General features: G+C 33.3%; 1 protein-coding gene across 5 annotated transcripts in view; it reads left to right on the top strand.

Moving 5' to 3' along the window:
* ADGRB3 (adhesion G protein-coupled receptor B3) overlaps nucleotides 1-20,417 on the top strand; it is a 458,877-nt gene that overhangs the window by 273,736 nt on the left and 164,724 nt on the right. For all 5 annotated transcript variants that reach the window (XM_085217833.1, XM_085217831.1, XM_085217832.1 and 2 more), the window contains 2 exons: nucleotides 2,905-3,007; nucleotides 7,689-7,732. In XM_085217833.1, coding sequence (XP_085073959.1) covers nucleotides 2,905-3,007; nucleotides 7,689-7,732 — 147 coding nt within the window. The remainder of the gene's footprint in view (nucleotides 1-2,904; nucleotides 3,008-7,688; nucleotides 7,733-20,417) is intronic.

Below are 20,417 nucleotides of genomic sequence, written 5' to 3'. Positions count from 1 at the left end.
CTAACATCCTCCTTTCTATGCTGTACATTTAAAAAGGCCTTTACACTTTCTTATGTCAGCCATTGTACTGGACCTAAGGAGTACCTCAAAAAGAATTTACTGCATAGCATTACTGCTATAGAATCTGTATTACTTCTGTAATAAATATAATATTCACACAATGAACCATAATTTCCTTCATATTGTGTTGAGAAAGCAACATACCTTATTCATAAGTTCATTTTTTCTTGGGCAGCACAGAGTCATTCCTAAAAGAAAAGAAAATTTGAATTTCATATCACTGTCACATAGAACAAATATGTATACCCTGATATAAAAAATACCCTCAGGATATATACCCTGACAGAAAAAAAGCTAAGTAATAAAATTTTATTAATATTGTTATTAATTCAGATATGAAAAACACAAGGGAGGCAGCTTTGGAAGTTCTTCCTAAGACTTTGCTCAAGATAATCTTTGTTATCTTGAAACTTCAAGGATTTACTCAACTACAGTTCCTGTCAAATTTAATATATTTTCTCAGTAATAAATTTCAAAACTTCACCCTGATGTGTGCCTTTCTGGAGAGCCAACAGGACAACATCCTGTTCAAGTTCATTTCTCATTACAGATAGATTTTTTTGATGAAGGAGAAAAAGACAGTGGTGAAGTTGGTCTCCATGTTGTGCTTGCTCAGGAAGTGTGAAATAGATTCTATGCCATTCCCAAAAGAGAGGGATTGAGACCCACATATTGCACCTCTCAGGAAGTTTTGTACAATCTGATTATTTAAATTACAGGGTAATTTTTCTCAGCACTAAGCAGTTTGTAAAAATGGTCTTCAATAAAAATACCACTGGCAGTGCTCTAGTGGTTTCGAGATAAATTGTTGTGACTGAAGTGCTTTGAGCCCAATTCTGTATCATCTCATGTGTTATGTGGGTTTAGCATATACGTGCCAGATCACATTCTTCCAGCGACAAACTAAACAGATAATATGAGATATAAAATGAGGCTTTCAGCCCAGGTAGAATAGCAGTGAGTGAAGCAGACATCATAGCAATAGAGCTAGTTATATGTATTTTCTGATGCAGGGATTTTTGAGAAACTAAATGGTTAGGTAGGGTTTTTAATGAGATCAGGGCAAATTTAATGTTCCTAGACTACACTTTGCATCTAAAGTGCTCTTTTGGATCCCACGCTAGAACCATCAGAACCACAACAAAACTAGATACAGCAAGGAAACTTTTATCAATAACAAAGTTGTACCATGAACCAATTAGTTGATATTAGTATTTACTCTAGCTTATGTGAATTTCCAAAATAGACAAAATCTTTTAATGTCTAGTAAACCTTACTGCTACCTGTCATGGTCTGCTAGAGAAAATAAATTTTGTGTTTATGTGGAGTTTTATTGGTTTTAATTATTCTTTTCTTGGGAATTTTTATAGGTATGCAGTTACTGTATGTATGTTAAGGAGCAACCATTACTGCATCTGTACAGAATGCTGTGAAAGTTTGCCAAACATTAAATGTTAGTCTGCTAGAGAGATACATTTTTTGTCAATACTATGTGAGTTCTTACAGTACAACCAATGTGAAGATATAAGAATTAAAGAAAGTAGAAAATGACATCCATTATATTTCCATTATTTGATTTAGCTAAGTAAAATTTGACTAGAATTCATAATTTTTCCCAGAAGAATCGTTTCACTCCTTGTGCTGTCTGCTGAGTTAACTTTCTATTACTGTAGACATGTCAATTCCTATTTCAATGATCCAGCAGTATGGAATCCTCTCTAAAATACCTTTTCTCTAGGGAAAATAAGTAATTAAAAAAAAAAAAAAGTATAAGAATATTGATAGTGACTTATAGTTACATCTAAAATATCTAGTTTGTTCTTTGATAACATCTGCCTGTGAATATGCTTTTCTATAAGGTTTTATTCTTCTTTCTGTGCATCTCTATTGAATGCAGCATTATATTCAAAGGGAACACCGTAAAGAGTCTGATAAATGGCAGTTGTTTTAAGCCTTGAGGGGTTTATAAAGAATGTGAACATTATATCACCATATCTTTATACCTGTATTAGCATAACCTTGACAATTTCCAGATTTGTCCTAGATAGATAGCCATTCTCATCCATGTTTTAAGTAAAAAGTGAGATACGTTATGAATTAGAGAAATTCACATAAAAATATTATTTTGAATAAACTGGTGCTGTAACATGAAACCAGTTCTAATCTGATTTCTCCAGGAAAGACTGATTTTATTTTTTTTAATTTAATTTAATTTAATTTCATTTCATTTCATTTTATTTTTGTGGGATTTCAGTCAGAAGAAAACTGAAGATTATTATTTAAATATATTTAGATGATGAAGTTGCCCACTCATATACCAAACCAATGATTTTTCACAGTTGGAAACAAATAGTTTTTCTCAGGAGTGCAGAATCAGTACTGCTGTAGGCTCTGCCACTGCACTCATCCATCTTCAAAATTTTACAGTTAACAGGTGGAAAAGAAGTCCAACACAGCTCTTAGAAAGAAAAATGGTTGTCTCTTGTAAGATGTAACTAGTTGGTCTACTTTGAGTTAAGTGAATGATATGCACTCACAAGTTGACAGAATGTCTGTGTCATTGATGCATACTTCTAATTAGTAAATCATAATTTAATGTCTGCCATTTCTACCACCATTGTTGTTTTTCAGCCTTTACTGTGTCAGGTACAGTTGGTAACGAGTGACAGATTTTACTATTTCTGAAAATATATATTTTCTCCATGAATATTTGACAGCTAAAGTCATGTAAAATACCCATGAGGCACTTCTTTGAATGTAATACGAGCTACCTCATTTAGGATTATAAAGTTAAATCTTCAATTTTTACATGCTTGTTTTGTTTTGTTTTGTATTTTTCCCCAGGAATTTCACAGTTGTTAATTCAAAAATTATTGTTGTTACTATACGACCTGAGCCTAAAACTACGGATTCTTTCCTAGAGATAGAACTGGCACATCTGTCTAATGTAAGTACAAAGACAGTTGATATGATCTTCTAAGAGTGCGTATCAAGTCATATGAAAGAAAGGAGTGGGATAGGTTTAAATATCAAAGATTAAAACTAGTATAATTGCTAAAATTCAAACTTACTTTGAAGAGGGAGTTTATGCATTTCGTGCAGATGTGTATGCAAAGGAAAGTTAATCTTTGTTCTGTGTGTTTTTAGGTTTTCTTCTAAACAGCAGTTTCTATGGAAAACTCTCCATTAATCGGTTTGATGGATAAAAAAATTGAAAAATTAGCATTGCTCTACATAGTTAATCTTTTGTTCCCAGCAAATGTCATAGAGCTACATAGTGCTTTAGGCCTTTATTGAAATAAAATGAAAGCTTTGCTTTCATTATTTTGTGCTGAAATGCCAGTTAGCACCTAACCTGTTCTACAGACTGAAAAAAAAAGTTCCCATTCCAATTTACCTTGCTTCTCTTACAGATGATTGTGATTTTTGTGCAATTATTTTTAACTCTGTAATATTTCCATCTAGTTTAGTGTTAAAAATGTTTTGAATATGAAAAAGTCTAGCTCTAGAAAAAAAATAGTAATAGTTACTCTTTCTGGTTTTGACAGATTGTTCTCAGCCAGAGGGAGAATAAAATACATATTTTGCTGGAAATTTTTGTCACTTATAATATCAAGGAAAGAACGTTTTGTAACAAAGTTGGCAGTAGTTTATGAGAAGGCATAGCAAATAAACTCTATTTAGATCACTGAGAACGTATTAGAATTTAAATAAAATCATAAAGAGATAACCATAAGACACATTGTTACTAGAGCTTTAGTAAATGGTAATGTTATGCAAAGGACGGTAAAGCTATGACAATTTTCTTTGTTATAAACAGTTTCCCTAGGGATCACACAGTTACAAATCAGTTGCAGAAGTTTCCAGTGTTCATTCAAAAGTAGCAATTTTGGACTAATTGTGGGCAAAGGTTTGATGACTGCTCTTTGAACCCTAGATCTTCAGTTTACATTTTACTCCAAGTTGGAAAAAACTGATTGTTTTGGCATCAGTGGTAATTATGACTCACCAGAAAAACTCTAATGCAGGGGACATAAGTTGTTCCTCAGGAATAGTTAGTTAATGATAACTACATGAGTATATTCAATTCTAAATAAGCCAAACTGTGTATATGTTATGGTAGGAACTACAAATAAATAAATAAATAAATAAATAAATAATAATAAAAAAAATTAAAAATAAAATAAAAAATGTAGGTTTTCTGACAAAATTAACTTATTTCAGATTTAAACATTCAAGAACATTTCAGTGAAATTTACTGGAAACTTTATGCAATATCAAGCAGCAAATTAAAAATATATATATATAAGCTGAACTGACACCTACTTAAGTACCTCTTCATAAGATTACAAGTTTGCTGATGAGGAATTGTGGCAATTTTGTTTTCAGGGTTCTCTGCCGTTATTCAATTTTAAGATATTTTAGGGAGATAAGATGGTGTTAGTTTTGTTTTCTTCTGAATCACTTTGAGTAAGTTATAGAGCAAGTTTCAAAAGCATGGAAATGAGCTGAAACTGCATTATTACAAAAGGTCAGTTTAAAGACTCTGATTGTCACCTTGCTTTGTAAACATTTTGGTAAGAGAAATTAATGAGTATTGTATAAGCATGTGTCTTGACAAGGCAAAAAAATCAATAACATTATCAACAGCTATCAGAGCCACCTCTTTTGAACTTAGGCTCCATTTTTTTTTTTTTCCCCCCTGTAATTTGATCCAGAGAAACATCAGGTATTTGGAACAAATTCCCAGCCCTTAAGTATACATACATAGTATATTTAAGTAGAGTATCGATCCACCTAGATATAGTAATTGAATGGGCAGATACAATGACGAAATTTTGATCTACAGATTCTGAGAATGGAAACCAATAATACAATTTTAATGTCTTTAAATATTTGGTGATTCTTCTTTTCAAGGCATAGCCTCCATTGTGTGACTTCATTTAAAAAATAAGGCAGTGTCTACAGAGAAATATTGTTCAGGTGTTTATTCCCTTTCCTTATATTAAAATTAGAGTTTAGCTAGTTATGATACATCACAATGGAGCAAACATTGTATTTCGGATACAGAAAATAAAATAAAAATAAAAATATTATTTCTGTATCCTTAGAGTTTCAACATTATATAATAATGTATCAATGATTAATCACAATGTCAATTAAATTGGCTAATTATTTAACAGAAAATAAAATAGAGACATTTTCTTTCATCTGATTTTTTTTTTTTTTTTTAACTTCTATTTTGGTTTGTTTTTTGAATGTCTCTCATTTTTTTCTTTTCAGACCTTTGTTCTTGAAATTTTATTCATTATACAGAGTACTTCATTTTAAAATGGATTTAATAACTTATTTTTAAGCATCCTCTAAGGTTGCCTATCAGTATATATATAATATACCCATATTTGTTGATTTATCTCCCCATTCAAGATTGCATTAAGTGGATAAGATATTACGAAAAAAGAAGGGCAAATGCAGTCAGTTAATAAGAGTTAATGTCTTTAATTCAAAATAGCATTAAAATATTCATGTTTCCAAAATTTATTACTGTTGCTTTGTTTTATAACAGAAGTAGCCAGTAGAATAATAGAAAGAGAGGATTTGGAGGAAGTGTAAATCACAGATTCACGTGCTATTTAGAATATAACTGATAAACTAAAATATAATAGTTGAGGATAGTGAAAATATGAGTTTCAATTTGTTATTTAGAGAAGAATCGTGTTATCTAAATATGAATTTGATAATATTTCTCCACTACTTTGAGTAATGAGACTCTAAAGTCATCTTTTAAAAATTGCACAACTCAGACAAAAGCCTTGTTTGCTGCAGAGATAATAAGAACTCTCACCTTCTTCTAGCACAGAATTTTTCTCCAAGGACTCTAAAGTAACAAGCCAGCAGTAGCGTAGGACATGAAATTTTCAATGAGACTGAAAACTGGCTACAAACCACAGTTGGCATTGTACTGCATGGCTGTCAAAGTTGCCAATCACATCTCAAAGGTTCAGTTTTACTTGCCAGGCAGAGTTATATATGTATGCACACTCACATACTTATGTCTGTTTTTGACATTTCCAAGTCCTGTACTGAAGTGTTTAAATCAATACCGCAGCAGTCATAAACCTTAATGGACACAGGAGCTGCTTCCTTAGCTTCAGCTAAGTAATTAACTGGCAAGAGCTGTGATGAAAGATTGCTGCCCTAGCAGAAAGGTATGGCTGTTAAAGGTAGCTCAATGACAGCAGTGTGAAAGGCTTTACTGGGAAGCCAGACCCAAAAGGAGTGCAGGTTCAGGGTAAAGAGGAAAATAGGAAGACAAACTAGAACAGTCCTTGCAGAGTTTGAGGGATAGTTGAACAGGGTATCAAAAGAGAAATTAGTTTTCCATGTCTGGCAGAGCAAATCCTCATACAGAACCTTATTGAAGGACAACAGTAATACTTACCCTGTTTTCATGATTCTGTTTAATAACTGCAATGGCCTAACATAATCTTTTTTTTTTTTTTTTTTTTTAATTTGAATGCATTTATTCAGAACAAAATGTGGTCTGACATCAGCAGGGTTTATTTAAGCTTTCTGCAATGACTTCTATTTCCATGTGTTTTTGAGGTTTTTTCATAATGTACTTCTCTTTTTTGTCCTGTCTTTTTTTGTCCTGTCTTTTTTTTCAGGGTTTTTTGTTTGTTTTTGTTTTTGTTTTTGTTTGTTTGTTTGTTTGTTTGTTTGTATTATTTCTACCCACACTGTGGGACCAGCTAGCATAAACTTTACGATACCTGCTTTTGGGTCTCAGATGTACAATGTCATACTATGATTTAGTTATGAGTACTTTTCAAAAAATTAACAGCTATGTCTGTTTGTAAGTAGAATTTCTTCACCCAGACCTAGGATACAAATTAATATAATTGATAAAAAAATATAATAATAGTTATGCATGATCATTTATTAAGATTTGATAAATGAAGGTTTTTCAAGATTAGGGATGAGGTGTGAATTTTAATTTTGTCCCAACTCTTCATGAGTAATAATAAAGACAATTCAATTACCTAAAACATTAAAACATTACCCAGAATGTAATGATGTGTGATGATCCTAAATTCCCAATCAACTTAAATATCTGCTATTGACTTCAAAGAGATAGGAACTGGGATTGTGAATTTGAAGAAAAAGAAAAAGATTTTGAGCAAAAAACTCTGCTAATACTCAAGTGACAAAAGTACAAAGGGGTCACCTGAAATATTGCTCAATATTTACTTAGTGGTTTTGAAGATTATTATTGGTTTTAACATCCATGTGCCCTATAGTTCTGATCTATAGCTCTGCTTCTAAACACACCCAGAAACTTTCATTAAAGTTGTCTTTCAACAGATAAATTATCTCATATTTCAATTGTACTGACGCTTGCAAAATGGACAACTTTAGGCTTACCTTACCTAAGAGAGAATACAATGACACTCAGAGGTTTAAAAGTGTTTAAATATTCCAAAAGAAATAACCTTTTGCAATTTCAATGGTATCAATTCATGAGAACATAAAGGTGATCTTACAGAAAGAGATCCAAATAAATGTTTAGGTCAAGCACGATCTATTTATCTGAATATCAATAACTAATGTGTTTGTTTGTTTTTCAGGGCACATTGAATCCATATTGTGTGCTGTGGGACGATTCAAGAGCGTAAGTGACAGATGTTTGCTTTTATGACTATGGCTGAAATATTTATAATGCCTAATAATATTTAAGTACACACTCAATGAAAGGGTTGGTGTGAGGACAGGTAAAATCATCCATCTGCAGAGTGGAAGTACTGGGTTCTCCAGTCACAAGGCTTCCTTTCTGAGGTTATGCATATTGAAAATAACACAAAATCTCACCAGGAACAGATTACTCATGTAGTGATGTTTCAGTCTGCCCTTTCAAGATTAAAATGAGGATGTCTGAGAGCTGTAGTTCTGTGATGGCAGTTGCTGAGCAACAGATAAGTGGGTAACTGATCAAACAGGTGTCTAAGGAAAGCTCCCATTTCTGTTCCTGCAGGGAGAAATATCATTTTCAATGGTGAAACCCACAGCAATCTTCATTTTAGTTGGAGCAAATGTTCATATGTAATTTAATAAAATAACAGCTGTATACTAGGTAGTGAAAGCTTGATAGCAGTTGTCTGCTACCTTTTAGTGTGTTTCTTCTTCAGCAAAACAGAAAATGGCTCTGTGAAGAGGTAAAATAGTAAAATCAGTGTGTTTTAGATAAAAATCCAAGTTTACACAGTTGTAATTTACTTCTTTAATGTTTCACAGTAAATCTCCCATTAAAGTCAAGGTGAACTTTGGCTAAATACAGATTAAATGTTTCAAAAAAGGATCCCTATGTGATTGCTATAACAATTTTTAAAAATATGTATTTCTTGTCCAGGTGTATGATCTATGTTTCATTTTTACAGAACCTTTTTCATTGTTAGAAGCTGTATGCCTGTGAATTTGATAGTGCTTTTGTTCTTTAGTCTGAGTTCAAATCAGTACACCGATGACTAACATGATAGCTTTGAAATTGATACAAGCCATCAAATATTTGTAATATCTTCTATCAGTAAATTCTGCATGGATTTCATTATCATATGTTTTATACATGTATTTGTGTTATTTTATAAGAATGCTCTTATCTGAGCAAACAGCAAGAACAAAATGCTACTTTCTTCCTCTATCTCTTATGAAAAGGATCATATTAGCAGTGGGGGCAATGGATGATCATTTTTTTTTCAGACTGTTGTGGGTTTTTTTATATTCTGTAGCATTTGACTGGTATTTACTCCAGAATATGTCAGAATTCATATTCTGATACTGCATGTTTATTAAGAAAAATCCGTAATGTGAATTTATCATTCATAAACCTCAAACAATTTAATATGTGGCAGACTATGCAGTTGGGTTCTTGGTCGTTTGTTTTGCTTTTATTTTTCCACTTCTAAAGCCTCGGGAAATAGACAGTGTCAACAACAGGCAATCAGATTTGATAGATTGATGTCCTCATCCATGTTACAGATCCACAGAGCTGTGCTGTGCTTGCGTCCTTCCAAACTGGGTGATTTTTGCATAACCAGATTTTAGGAAGCATTTTGGAAATAATCCAACAAAAGTACTCTGCTTTTAGTTGAAGGTTCCTAACTAAGCAGTAACTCTATGCTAATATATTTTTAATTAAATGCTTTTCAGTCAGCAGTATCCTCTGATGGTTTTTGCCACCTTTATAGCCATGTCTTCATTTGCATGAGCAGCAAGTTCACATTAAGTAAACAGTAGTTTTCTCTACTGATCTTGTCAGCACAATACTTCTCCAACAGAAAGGGAAGCTTTGTTTACCTGTTTTTTTGGGCATGCTTGATAGTAGATTGACTACTAACTAGCAATTCCTTATCATCTGTCCCTAAAGTGAGTTCTGAGTCTAGGAGCTTCTAGATCATACCAGATCTTCAAACCCCTCCTCCTGCCTTTGTGTGTGTGACTATTTGGTCACTCCAAATTTGGTACAAGCAGTTTTAGTCCATTGATTCTATGAAATTGAGTGATATTTCCCTGTGATAATGTTTTATAGGATTTTTCACTTATCAAACTTTTACCCTCTCCATATGCAGTTGGACAAATACGTGTACAGTATTGAGACAGTGCAACTAAAGAATAAATTTTATGTCATGTGCTCTAAAGAGGAATTTCAAATCCACTTATTTGTTATGTAGTTACAGTTGATTCTCCCATATATATATAATGTATATATATATGTGCACATATGTCCATGTTAATTGCAACCAATCTGTTTACGAGTTCTGGTATTTACTTGAGTATTCCAACTTCTCTATTTGAAATGCTAGAATCAGTGCTATGAAATGTGATGTTTTGTTTTTTGGTTTTTGTTTTTCCTTGAAAGTCTGAATTCCATTTGTTTCAGACAGTATACTTCTAAATGTTGTCCTTTAATAAATTCTGAGGATACTGAATTCTCTTCCTTTCAGTGTAGGAGGAAATATTGGGGATATTAGTAAGTGACAATTTGAGGAGAAACAACTTATTTCCTTTGACCAAGTCAAAGAAAAAATCACTAAAGAGTTGCACCTTTTCTGGTTTGCATTGCATGAACGAGCCACTAGTGTCAGCAACTGTTTGTGATACAATAATCCCAGTCTGTCAAGAGAAAGAAAAGAAATTGATCAGGTTCCAGGGATGACTTTTCACAGAATCATAGGATCATGGAATATCTCAAGTGCAAAGGGATCCGTAAGTCTAACTCCTGGCTTCATACAAGATCACCCTAAAATCAGACCATATTTCTGAGAGCATTGTCCAGACACTTCCAAACAAGCTCAGTGTCATGATTGCTTTTGGTTGCATCTAAAAACAGTTTCTGAATTTTTTTCTGCTTTTCATCCTGCCTCTCTAAAAAGGAAAAGAAGAAAGAGGGGGGCAGTGGTGAGAGTCCCAACCAGCAAAGAATCCACTGGTCAGAGTACTTATATCCTCAAGACCAGCCTTTCAGTTTTTGATTTATAGGAGATCCTTGAGGAGAACTTTTCAGCCTCCCAGAAGCAACCCATGCCCCCTGATCTGCCAGCTCAGTGCTGTGTGTGTTATTCATAGCCTCCCCTGCTTTAACTCTGCCATCTTGCTTGAGTAAATATCCATGGGATGAAGAGCTGAGTCCCAGCATCTCTATGTTTAATTCTACTGTTCTTTCTATGTGTTTGTGAGCACACCCCACCTAAATCTTAGCCATATAACTATCAGTGTTTGTTTGTTTTTCCTTTCCTTGTTTTATTTCGTGTAAGTCTGGGTAAGGCTATGTAAACCCAGGGGTTTGAAGAATGTGCATGGATACATTTCCATTTAAAAGATATCATACAGTGTGGCAGTTTTGTAGGCTATCTGAATAGCTCTTCTGAACTTAGTTGCATTCTCTAATGCATGAATCTATGACCGCAACATATGAAGTCCTACAACACAAGAAAATCTGCTGATGAGTTATTCCTTTGTTTTAGTGGATCCAGCATGTGGATGTATGACTCTGGCTGCAGAATTTATAACTCAGTAAGAAGCTGGATACTTGGTAACATGTTACTGATCATGACAAGTACCACCCTCACATGCAACACTGAGCAAACACCACCACCACGAGGTTGTGGAAGGTGCGGTGTACACAGAGATCACTGAAATGAGATAGCACCTCACATGGAGGTTTCAGTGATCATTGACTATTTAGCAAAACAGTGCAGCTGGTTTGTTCTTTTTGGAGCGTGCTAGACATAATGCAAGCACATGTGCTCTCTGTAGGAAAGTATCAGTGGTAGCCAATGCACTCCATAGCTGTTTGTGGTGCAACATAACATTTCACAGCATTAAGTAAAGAAGATGCTTTTAGGATTCTGGGTCTCTTTTCTGCCAGTTACTACAGAAGGATGTTATAACAATATGACAGCCTTTTATTTGTCCATATGTGTACTCATAGCAGTTTGTGCCTGCTGAATATAATGTTGGCAGTAGTACAATGCAATCTTAGTTTAGGGTAAGTGAAAGGTCTGCTCTATATTTTTTTCCTATTGCCATACAAATTTACACTTCTGGTGATTTGCAACCCTTAAGTTATGTAAAAAATTATGAATACCAATATATGAGAAATGAGAAAATGTATAAAATTACATAACTTTAGTAATTCACTCCATACTTATATTAAAACATTCTCCATTAAAAAAAGGATTTAAAATGTTTAATTTTTTTTTTTTAATTATCTCCTAGAGCTTTTTATTCATTTTCCCCTATTTTCCCTGGTAGATTTGGCTACAATTATGTAGAAATTGTGTGCAAAGGAATTCATTCAGTGCAAAGAAAAGTTTACTGGTTAATTGTAATTTTCTCACAGATTTGCTTACAGGGTAGAATGTAGCTGTTGTACAATGTAGCTTGCACACATACTAACAAAATAACTTTTGCATCTTGTTGCCTCATGATAAAATTGACAGGGAATGCAAATCAGCTTTGTCTTTCTTTATTGCTTTTTCTAAACTACCATGATGAAGTGTTACACTTATTCTTTGTTTGGCCTGGAACTTTAGCCTTTGCAAAAAAGTCATGGAATCATAAAATCTTTAAGATTGAAAAGAGCTCTAATATCATCTAGTCCAACTATCAGCCCATCACTACCATATTCATTAAGCCATGTCCCTAAATGTACATGTTTCTTGAATACCAACCGGGACAGTGACTCTGCCACCTTCCTGAGCAGCCTGTTCCAGTGCATTCAACTCTCTGAGTATTTTTTACCTAGTAGCCAACATGAACCTCCCCTGGTCTTTAGGTCGTTACCTGGTTGCTAGTAACTAGCTACTATCCTGTTGCTAGTTACATGGGAGATAGGATCAATCCCCCATGTTGCTACAGGCTTCTCTCATGTAGTTGTAGAAAGCAATAAAAACTCTCCCAAGCCTCCTCTTCTCCAGACTAAATAATCCCAGTTCCCTCAGCCACTAGTCACCATCTGGATATAACTCCATTCACCACCACTCTCTGGGTCCAGCCTTTCAACCAGTTCTTCGTCCATTTTTTTTTAACCTGGTGAAGAGTACACCTGTCTAAGCCATGAACTGCCAAATGCAGTTATCTTTAAGATGGCTGTATACAACTCAAGTCAAAATGTCTGAAGGTGGTAACTTCACTTCTTGAAATATGAACTGTAGTGTCTCCTTACTTTATAGTCACAGTGTTTTGTTCACAAGGAAAAAATGGAGGAAATAATAGATTTTTTTGTAATCACAATAGAAAAAATTAATGAGAGTAATTCATGTAGGTATAGCATACCAGCTGAGGCTTTGTTTGTTCTATTAACTTTAAAAAATTTACTTTCTGTACTAGCTTCTATGCTTTCATTTGTGAAATATAATGAAAGAATTAATGCTAATGAACTTACTCAAATCATAAATACATTCTGGAGAATCCACTTTTACAAAGATCTATATGTAATGGGGTCTGTATAGTAGCACATTACATAATATTCTGGTTTTTTTTAGTCTTGCACACAAAATTGAAAAATGCTGCAGAATCATATTCTTTTTTGTTATGACTATATGGAATGAGAAGCCTGTTCCAAAATCCCTTGCAGACAACTAAAATATTTTGACTGACTTGAATCAGTTCAGATCAGGGGACAAGCCACATAAAACCTCTATCAAAACAAATTTAAATTTACAGACTGATAAGATTATACTGTAATTCGGGCATACTTACTGCTGAAATATGTAGATAGCATATGATATAAAGTGTTTTTATGTTGAAAAAGAGTCAAACCAGATTTTTCTTTGCTTAAGTCACATAGAAAATGAATCATTATATACATAGGAGGAATTTATAATTTAGTTCTTTTTTATAACACTGCTCTTCACTAACACCTACACTGCCATGAACAGGCTTACATGACCTGCGGAGATTTATAGCAAAAAATGGAAATTGAATTAATTATTGATAATAAGTTCACTTTCTTTTTAATTTCTGCTGAGTGATTAATCAAACCCATTTGTTGAGAATTCAATTGCTATTTATTGCTTCTATGTAAATACAGATTTCCAGAAACTAAAAATAGTGTTTTCTTGTAATTGTAAGCAATTAGGATTCTGAAATATGAATAAAAAGAACTAGTGGTTGTATTTTCATAATCAGTTTTAAATATTTTATTTGTAACTTTGACATTTTAGTATATAATGAGGGCAGAAGATAATTAACCAGTCTGAATATGGTTTACAACAGCAAATAATTTTGTCATACTTTGTTTTTGTATCTATGTTTCCCTTAAAAAGTCATGGATGCTACCAAGTCAAATAAAATATAATCTTTGTTTTCCTTGGCAGTATCTCAACAAGGAATGCAGCAAATGGGATCTGCAAATCCATCATAGTGCTGGATTTGACTGATTGTTGTAGGGGAAAACTGTTTAAAATCAGTTCAGCTTTGAAAAGCACATAGGATGATTAAAGCTGAGAAAGTTTCTCAACCTTTCTCACACCATACAACTCTTATAGTTCACCATGTGTAGATGTCAAAGCAACTTACCACAAAGCTAGTATCGCCCTTGCTCATTTAAAGATAGGGGGAAAACAGGACAAAGTTGTTTGTCTGATGTCACCCAAAACCCCAGCAGAGTTCAAGCTCCAAACTCCCAAGCCTTAACTGAGAAAGATCTCTAGTTATTCTCAAAACTGATTACCACTTTCCTGTTTTGATGCAGGAAGGTTAAATATCTTTATATATATATTCCTGTGGTTTTGGGTTGTTTGTTTTTTTTTTCATTTATTAAGATGAGACATGACAGTCCTGACAAATTTACTTCTGCTTATCTGACAGAGTAGTGCCATAGAACTAAAGGTCTTTATATATGCCGTACTTAAACAAACATGAAATCTTCTTGACTCAACCCAAGAAGATGAAAAATCAGGGAAATATTACGTATCCATATGAGAAAAAGCTGTGCACCTTTGTCATTTTCTCCTTTCCCTTTGAGAATAGCAGAAGAGATCATGTACATAAATTTCTTAAAAGTAAATCATACTGTGTGTGGTTTTCAACAGATACACACTCATTATTTTTAAATTTACTTACAGTCAGTGCAACAAAGACCGAATTTCAGGTGGTATAAGTACAAGTAATATGAAAAGGATAATAAAAGACATTTTCGAACATTTGCAGTTTGTGGAATTACTTGTCTTTACTTCCAAATGTATGCATATAGCTCTAATTGAAATGATAAATATTCTCTCTGATAACTAAAGAATCATATAATTCACCAAAACTTGGCAGTCTTTCTACAAGAACAGTGTTTTCATGTCAAAATGATCTTAAAATAAATATTTGGAGTGTTCAGAGATGTAGTTTGAAATGCAACTAAGATGGTGTTCCCCCCAATTGTTACTGTACTGTCAACACTGAAATCATATCTGATTGATAAACCTAAAATTCCACCACAAAAAAAAAAAATCAAGCACACATCAAGTTAAGGTCTGCGATATTTTTTAAATGCTGTTACAAATATATATCTTCCATGCTGTATCAGCATCTCACTGATACAGGTATCTGAATATGTAGTTAGGCCTTTGCTATATCTGTGCCATATTTGATCAACGTAAGCAGACTCAGTAAAAACTCTTCCTGGAGCAGTCACTAGAGGGAAGCAAAGACCTTCACGTGCCTATTCATGACGTCAGTTGCTGTCCTTAAGTCCTCACTGACAAAAATGTGGTCACTATTCAATCTAGAATTTTGGAGATGGACTATTTAGTGGAAAGTCACACATAGAGTGGAGAAAAAAAAAAAGATGAAATATATCTGTGTGTGTGGTTGACTTTCATAGACTATTGTAATTAACTGTTATTTTCAAGAATTTTATTTTGAGAATTTGAATGCAGAGAAGGATCTCAGTGCAGTGTAAATAAAGATGTGTTTAAGCCTTTTATGCTTTGAAACATCCCAGTATTCACAAAGATGCACTGTAATATTTCCAGCATAGTAGCTGTACATTTTGTCACTGATGTGTGGCAAAACCTACAAGAAAATATACCAGTTTCTTGAGATGTTTTTTGTTGATGTTCCCTTAGTTATCCCTACTTGCATTCCTGGATGTGATGCTCTGAATCTCCTCCAATATCAACAGCTCTGTGTACTCTCAGTAAAAGAATCAAGAGGAAAAGTCGTTAAATGGGCTGCTCATCATGCTTTCCATTTCTTCATGGAGAAATCATAAAGTGCACTTGAACATCTTTGTCTTCCATTTTGTAAGGGGTTATATTGAAGTTTGGTTTACCATATACTCTGCTGCTACTGTATTTCATTCATCTCTGTCCAGATTACTGAGAGTACACGTTACCCCTCTCTCATATGAGCTGGGATGTTTGAAGTCCTTTAGAATAGAAACAGTAGAGGCCAACATTACATTTTCTGACAGTTGATTAAAGAAATGTACCTAGTCTGAACTGAATTTTTCCATAAAATTGAAAGTCTTGGAAGCAAGGTTAAAATATTTAAAATAATGTTTTGTTTTTTAATCAGTTGAAGTTATAAATATTTTTAAGATATTAAGGGCATTAAATATAATACCACTTAATATGAATAAAATAGGTTTTATCAATATTAAATTATGTTTGATGGATAGAAATTAATAAGAGTATTGCAAATATATATCAGGATTTTAAAAAGTTTTAAATGGAAGGAAATATACTAGATGAACAGCTCCAAGCAAGGTAATTAAATGAAAATATTCTTGCATTGAATAGCTGCTGTATTGTGGCAGAATGGATTTTTAACTGAAAGCATGTTGCATTTGGGATGATATTTTATGTCATCATTGTCTTCTCTGATACTCTTGAGTAAGAGATTTCCTACATAGCTAGTTAACTAAGTATAATAACATATGAAGCACATGTGCTGGGGATGTCATCCTGTAGTACATGCTATTACTCTAAGTAATAGATTATATAATTCTGAATTTGACAGGGTATGTTTATGATTCCCAGTGCTACTTGTTATCCTAATGATGTAATTTCTGGTGGTTATCTTCTCCCATACATCTCCTGATTACTCTCTGGAAGCAGTGCAAAATGTTTATTCTTTAAATTAAATAATTATCTTTGCATATATCAAAAATAGGAATTAAAATGTCATCACATTTCTATCAGTTCATTCTTTAATGTATCTATATTCTTGATACCAACAGATCCTTTAAGGATCTAGGCTTAAACAGCATGCTGAACTGAGAATCCAAAGCCAGAATCCCTCCAAGATAATTGGCACAAATACAGGAGTCATTGTCTCAAATGACAATAATTAAGGGATTGTATACTCTGATTTATACAGCAATACCAGAAAATACCAGAATACCAGAAAAACAGAATCACTCATAATGAATTTGCTTTGTTTGCTAACTTATCATGTAAAGAGTACATTATTTTGACAAGGCTTAAAATGAAATTATGTAGGCTTATGCTATGTAAGTGCAATTTTGACTGTTATGTAGATATATTCGATTAATTTTTACAATTTTGAAGGGCACTTTCTTTGATATCTTCTCAAATTTGAAATTATTCACAAAGAGAAGCTATGATTTTGATACAATATTAAAATAGATTAACATAGAAAATGGCAAATATCAGATAATAACTCACCAAAAAAGGAAAGATTTCCTTAAAACAAAACAGAATTCACAAAATATACAGGAACACCCAGGTCAGTATTTTGGGGATGTGAACAAGCTTTTAGCAGATTTCCAAGCATAGGTCATCACTACCCAACCTCAACAACCTCACAGCTGGTGTTTTTACTATTTTCTCATCTGGATTTTTTTCTTTGTTTGTATGTTTGTTTATTTGTTTAGCTTTGTTTAAGAGGAGACATTTTAGAAAAGCAAGACTAAAAGCCCAGAAATAGCCTTTCAACTATCTATTGTTCTTAATATAAATGAGAATGTTTTTTAAACCTTAAAAATTAGAATAGAATCACATCCCCATTGATCTTGTGCTTTTACTTACTTATGTATTGAGACTAATTTAACAAGACAGAAAGTACTTGTGAATACAAAGTAGAACCAATTTAGGTGCAAACATCCTGTTTGTAGGGATTACCTGTGTCAGCAGACAGCATTATGTTGCAAAAAAACTAATTAAGAATAAAACAGACTTTCATGAATTGTGCCTTATAAATAAATTTTAAAAAAAACAACTGTTTTTCTGTACCATTAACTGAATAATTCCACAATTAACGCTATCAAGTTTGGGTTCTGTTTACTCTCAGTTATTTCTTAAACCTCATATCTTAGTCCCTTCTTCAAGATGCTGTACAGGTCATAAATTCTGATCAACATTAAATCACTTTTTTAAAAAATGATATTTTATGCAGTCTTTCCAGAAGGATGTGTAAAAATAACAATATATATGTTTGAGAGATATTTTGCCCTTTACAATAACACAATCAGTAAAACATGTGGAAACTCCCAAACACTTACTTGAGTTAAAAAGGCAATGAATAACATAAGGATACTATTTATTTACAAAAAAAAAAAAAAAAAAAAAAAACATAAAAACAAACATTAAAAAAACCTGTTGTGATTACCAAATAATTCATTATTTGCTTATTCTGCTCCTGTGCATGCAATCAGTTAACTTAATTCAGACTTCATGCTTTTAGTACTCTAGACTATGTACTTTGCATATCAGTCTTTTTAGATATTTACATGTAGATTAATTTATAAATACTTATGTTTTTGTCTTGCTCACCAGCTAGGTGAAAATGCTGCAAGTTTCAGAAAATATGTCAGTGGCAGGGTTTTTTGTTTGTTTGTTTCATTTGTTTTGTTTTGTTTTTTTTTTTTTTTTTGTATTATAATTCTTGGTGGAAAAAATGTAAAACAAAATCCTAATGTAGCAAAGTAGGAAGTACTCTGCTTATTTCTGTAAGTAGCTTTATTATCTTCAGTCTATGTGAGTTTAGCTTGATATCTCCACACTAAATAAGTGTGCCTGTCAAATTCTTGGCAGTTTTTGTCTCCCATAATTTAAGTTCTTGCTTTGATGAACTGAAAGTCTCTTTCTTATATATGTGCTAAAAGAAAACTTAGGTAGGTGGTTATATATTTAAAGCCAAGAGTATTCCTCTCTTAAAATGTGTGTCTCAAGAAAGCGCAGAGAGCAATGATACAAGTCATACAAAATCTTGGGAATCTCATCTGGTATAAGAAGTCCTATATGTGGTTATAAGGAAGTAGTTTAATTTTGGATGTTGTTATAACTGAGATCTGCTTTCACAGGAAATCAGGTATTTCTAATAGTCTTACTGCTAATCATGGGCTTCAATTGTGGTTTTACTTGTACATTTCCTTGCTCAGTAAGGTACAGAAGAACCATATAGGAGCCTTTAACAAAACCTAAATTCATCAACAGATGCAATGAAGAATTTAATACACCAAAACTCCATGCTCAAATAAAAACACTTATTAATACAGTACTTTCTGAAATAGACTGCATCAGAATGATGTTATATTTTCATATTCTCATTCAGTGACATTGGATGTGTTTCTGAGTTAAAATAAGCAACAAGCAGACTATCCTAACTGCGGACTGTAAAAGCTCAATCAAGGACCTGAAAGTCAGATTAATCTTGGCCTATTGGTCATTATTGTAGTTGGAGTGAACTGCCAGTATTGATGAAGATGCACTAGCACTGTACACCATGTGATTTCTCTACTGCTCAAGTTGTGCATTTTCTCTGATTGATTTTCCTTATCCATAAGAGGTCTGGGGTGCTAAAAGAAATACTTACTACTATTAAGATGATAATGATATCATAACACCTATCAGATTAAAAAAATAAATGAACATTGCTTTACAAATTAGAAAACAAACCCAGATGTGCTTGTTTGGCTTCCAGAGTGGTGATAAAGTAAGGAGAGAACAGAGCTGGATGTTGAACCCAAAGATTCTGCATCCATTTGATTCCCTTTCATAATATGAGTGACTCTTTAGCAATCTCTATAAACGTCCTTGAAAGAAGGTTCCCACACTTTCCCACACAAGGGGAAATGCATCATCACTTGGTTAGGATTGATATCCCCCATTGCCATTTCCTACCCATATAAATCATATATTTATGTGCTGACTTTGGCACAACTCAACAGTTTGTAGGTTGAGAAAGACCTTAAATCCAGACTTCAATCTCGGAGCTACTTCTGAACTCCTTCTGGGTATAAGGAGCTAAATGAGGAGCTAATATCCAGATGTCCCTTTTTTTGAGATGTGTTTGAGACACCGAGCACTGTTTCTAATTCTCTGATAGTTCTGTTTAAAAGGGAACGTCAGTTACTTGTATGCAAGTGGTGTCAGAATGTGGATCCCTTTTGGTGCCCAAAAAGTGGTGCTTTAAACATCTGTCAGTTTTCTGATTGTTTTGTATAAACTTACTTTAAGGCTGCTGTGAACACTGTCCTCAAACACCTACCTATCCCTGTTCACTGTTCACAGACATCGAGTCACTTAACTCTTGTGCTTATAAGTGCCACATGTCTCAGTAGGACTGATAACAGTCATGATTGTCACATTATTTAATCATCTGGCTCTTTATACTTTTCATCTCTGAACTTCTGAACTATTTATCTGATCCCAGGACAAATGTGAACCAAAACAGACATTTTTCTTGCTAAAAAATTTGGCGCCTTTTAAAAATCAGATGGAACTCAAAAATATACTGATGTTTTTAGTTCACCAACAAATAAATCTCAACTGTGCTTTCACCATTTCAGAATTTCTTCTGAGACCTACCTCTCACCATATGATGAGATTAAGATTGCATAAACA

This window comes from Meleagris gallopavo, chromosome 2 (genome assembly GCF_905368555.1).
Source record: "Meleagris gallopavo chromosome 2, MGAL_WU_HG_1.1, whole genome shotgun sequence".
NCBI classification, from domain to species: domain Eukaryota; kingdom Metazoa; phylum Chordata; class Aves; order Galliformes; family Phasianidae; genus Meleagris; species Meleagris gallopavo.
This window is presented reverse-complemented; position numbering and strand designations above follow the sequence as displayed.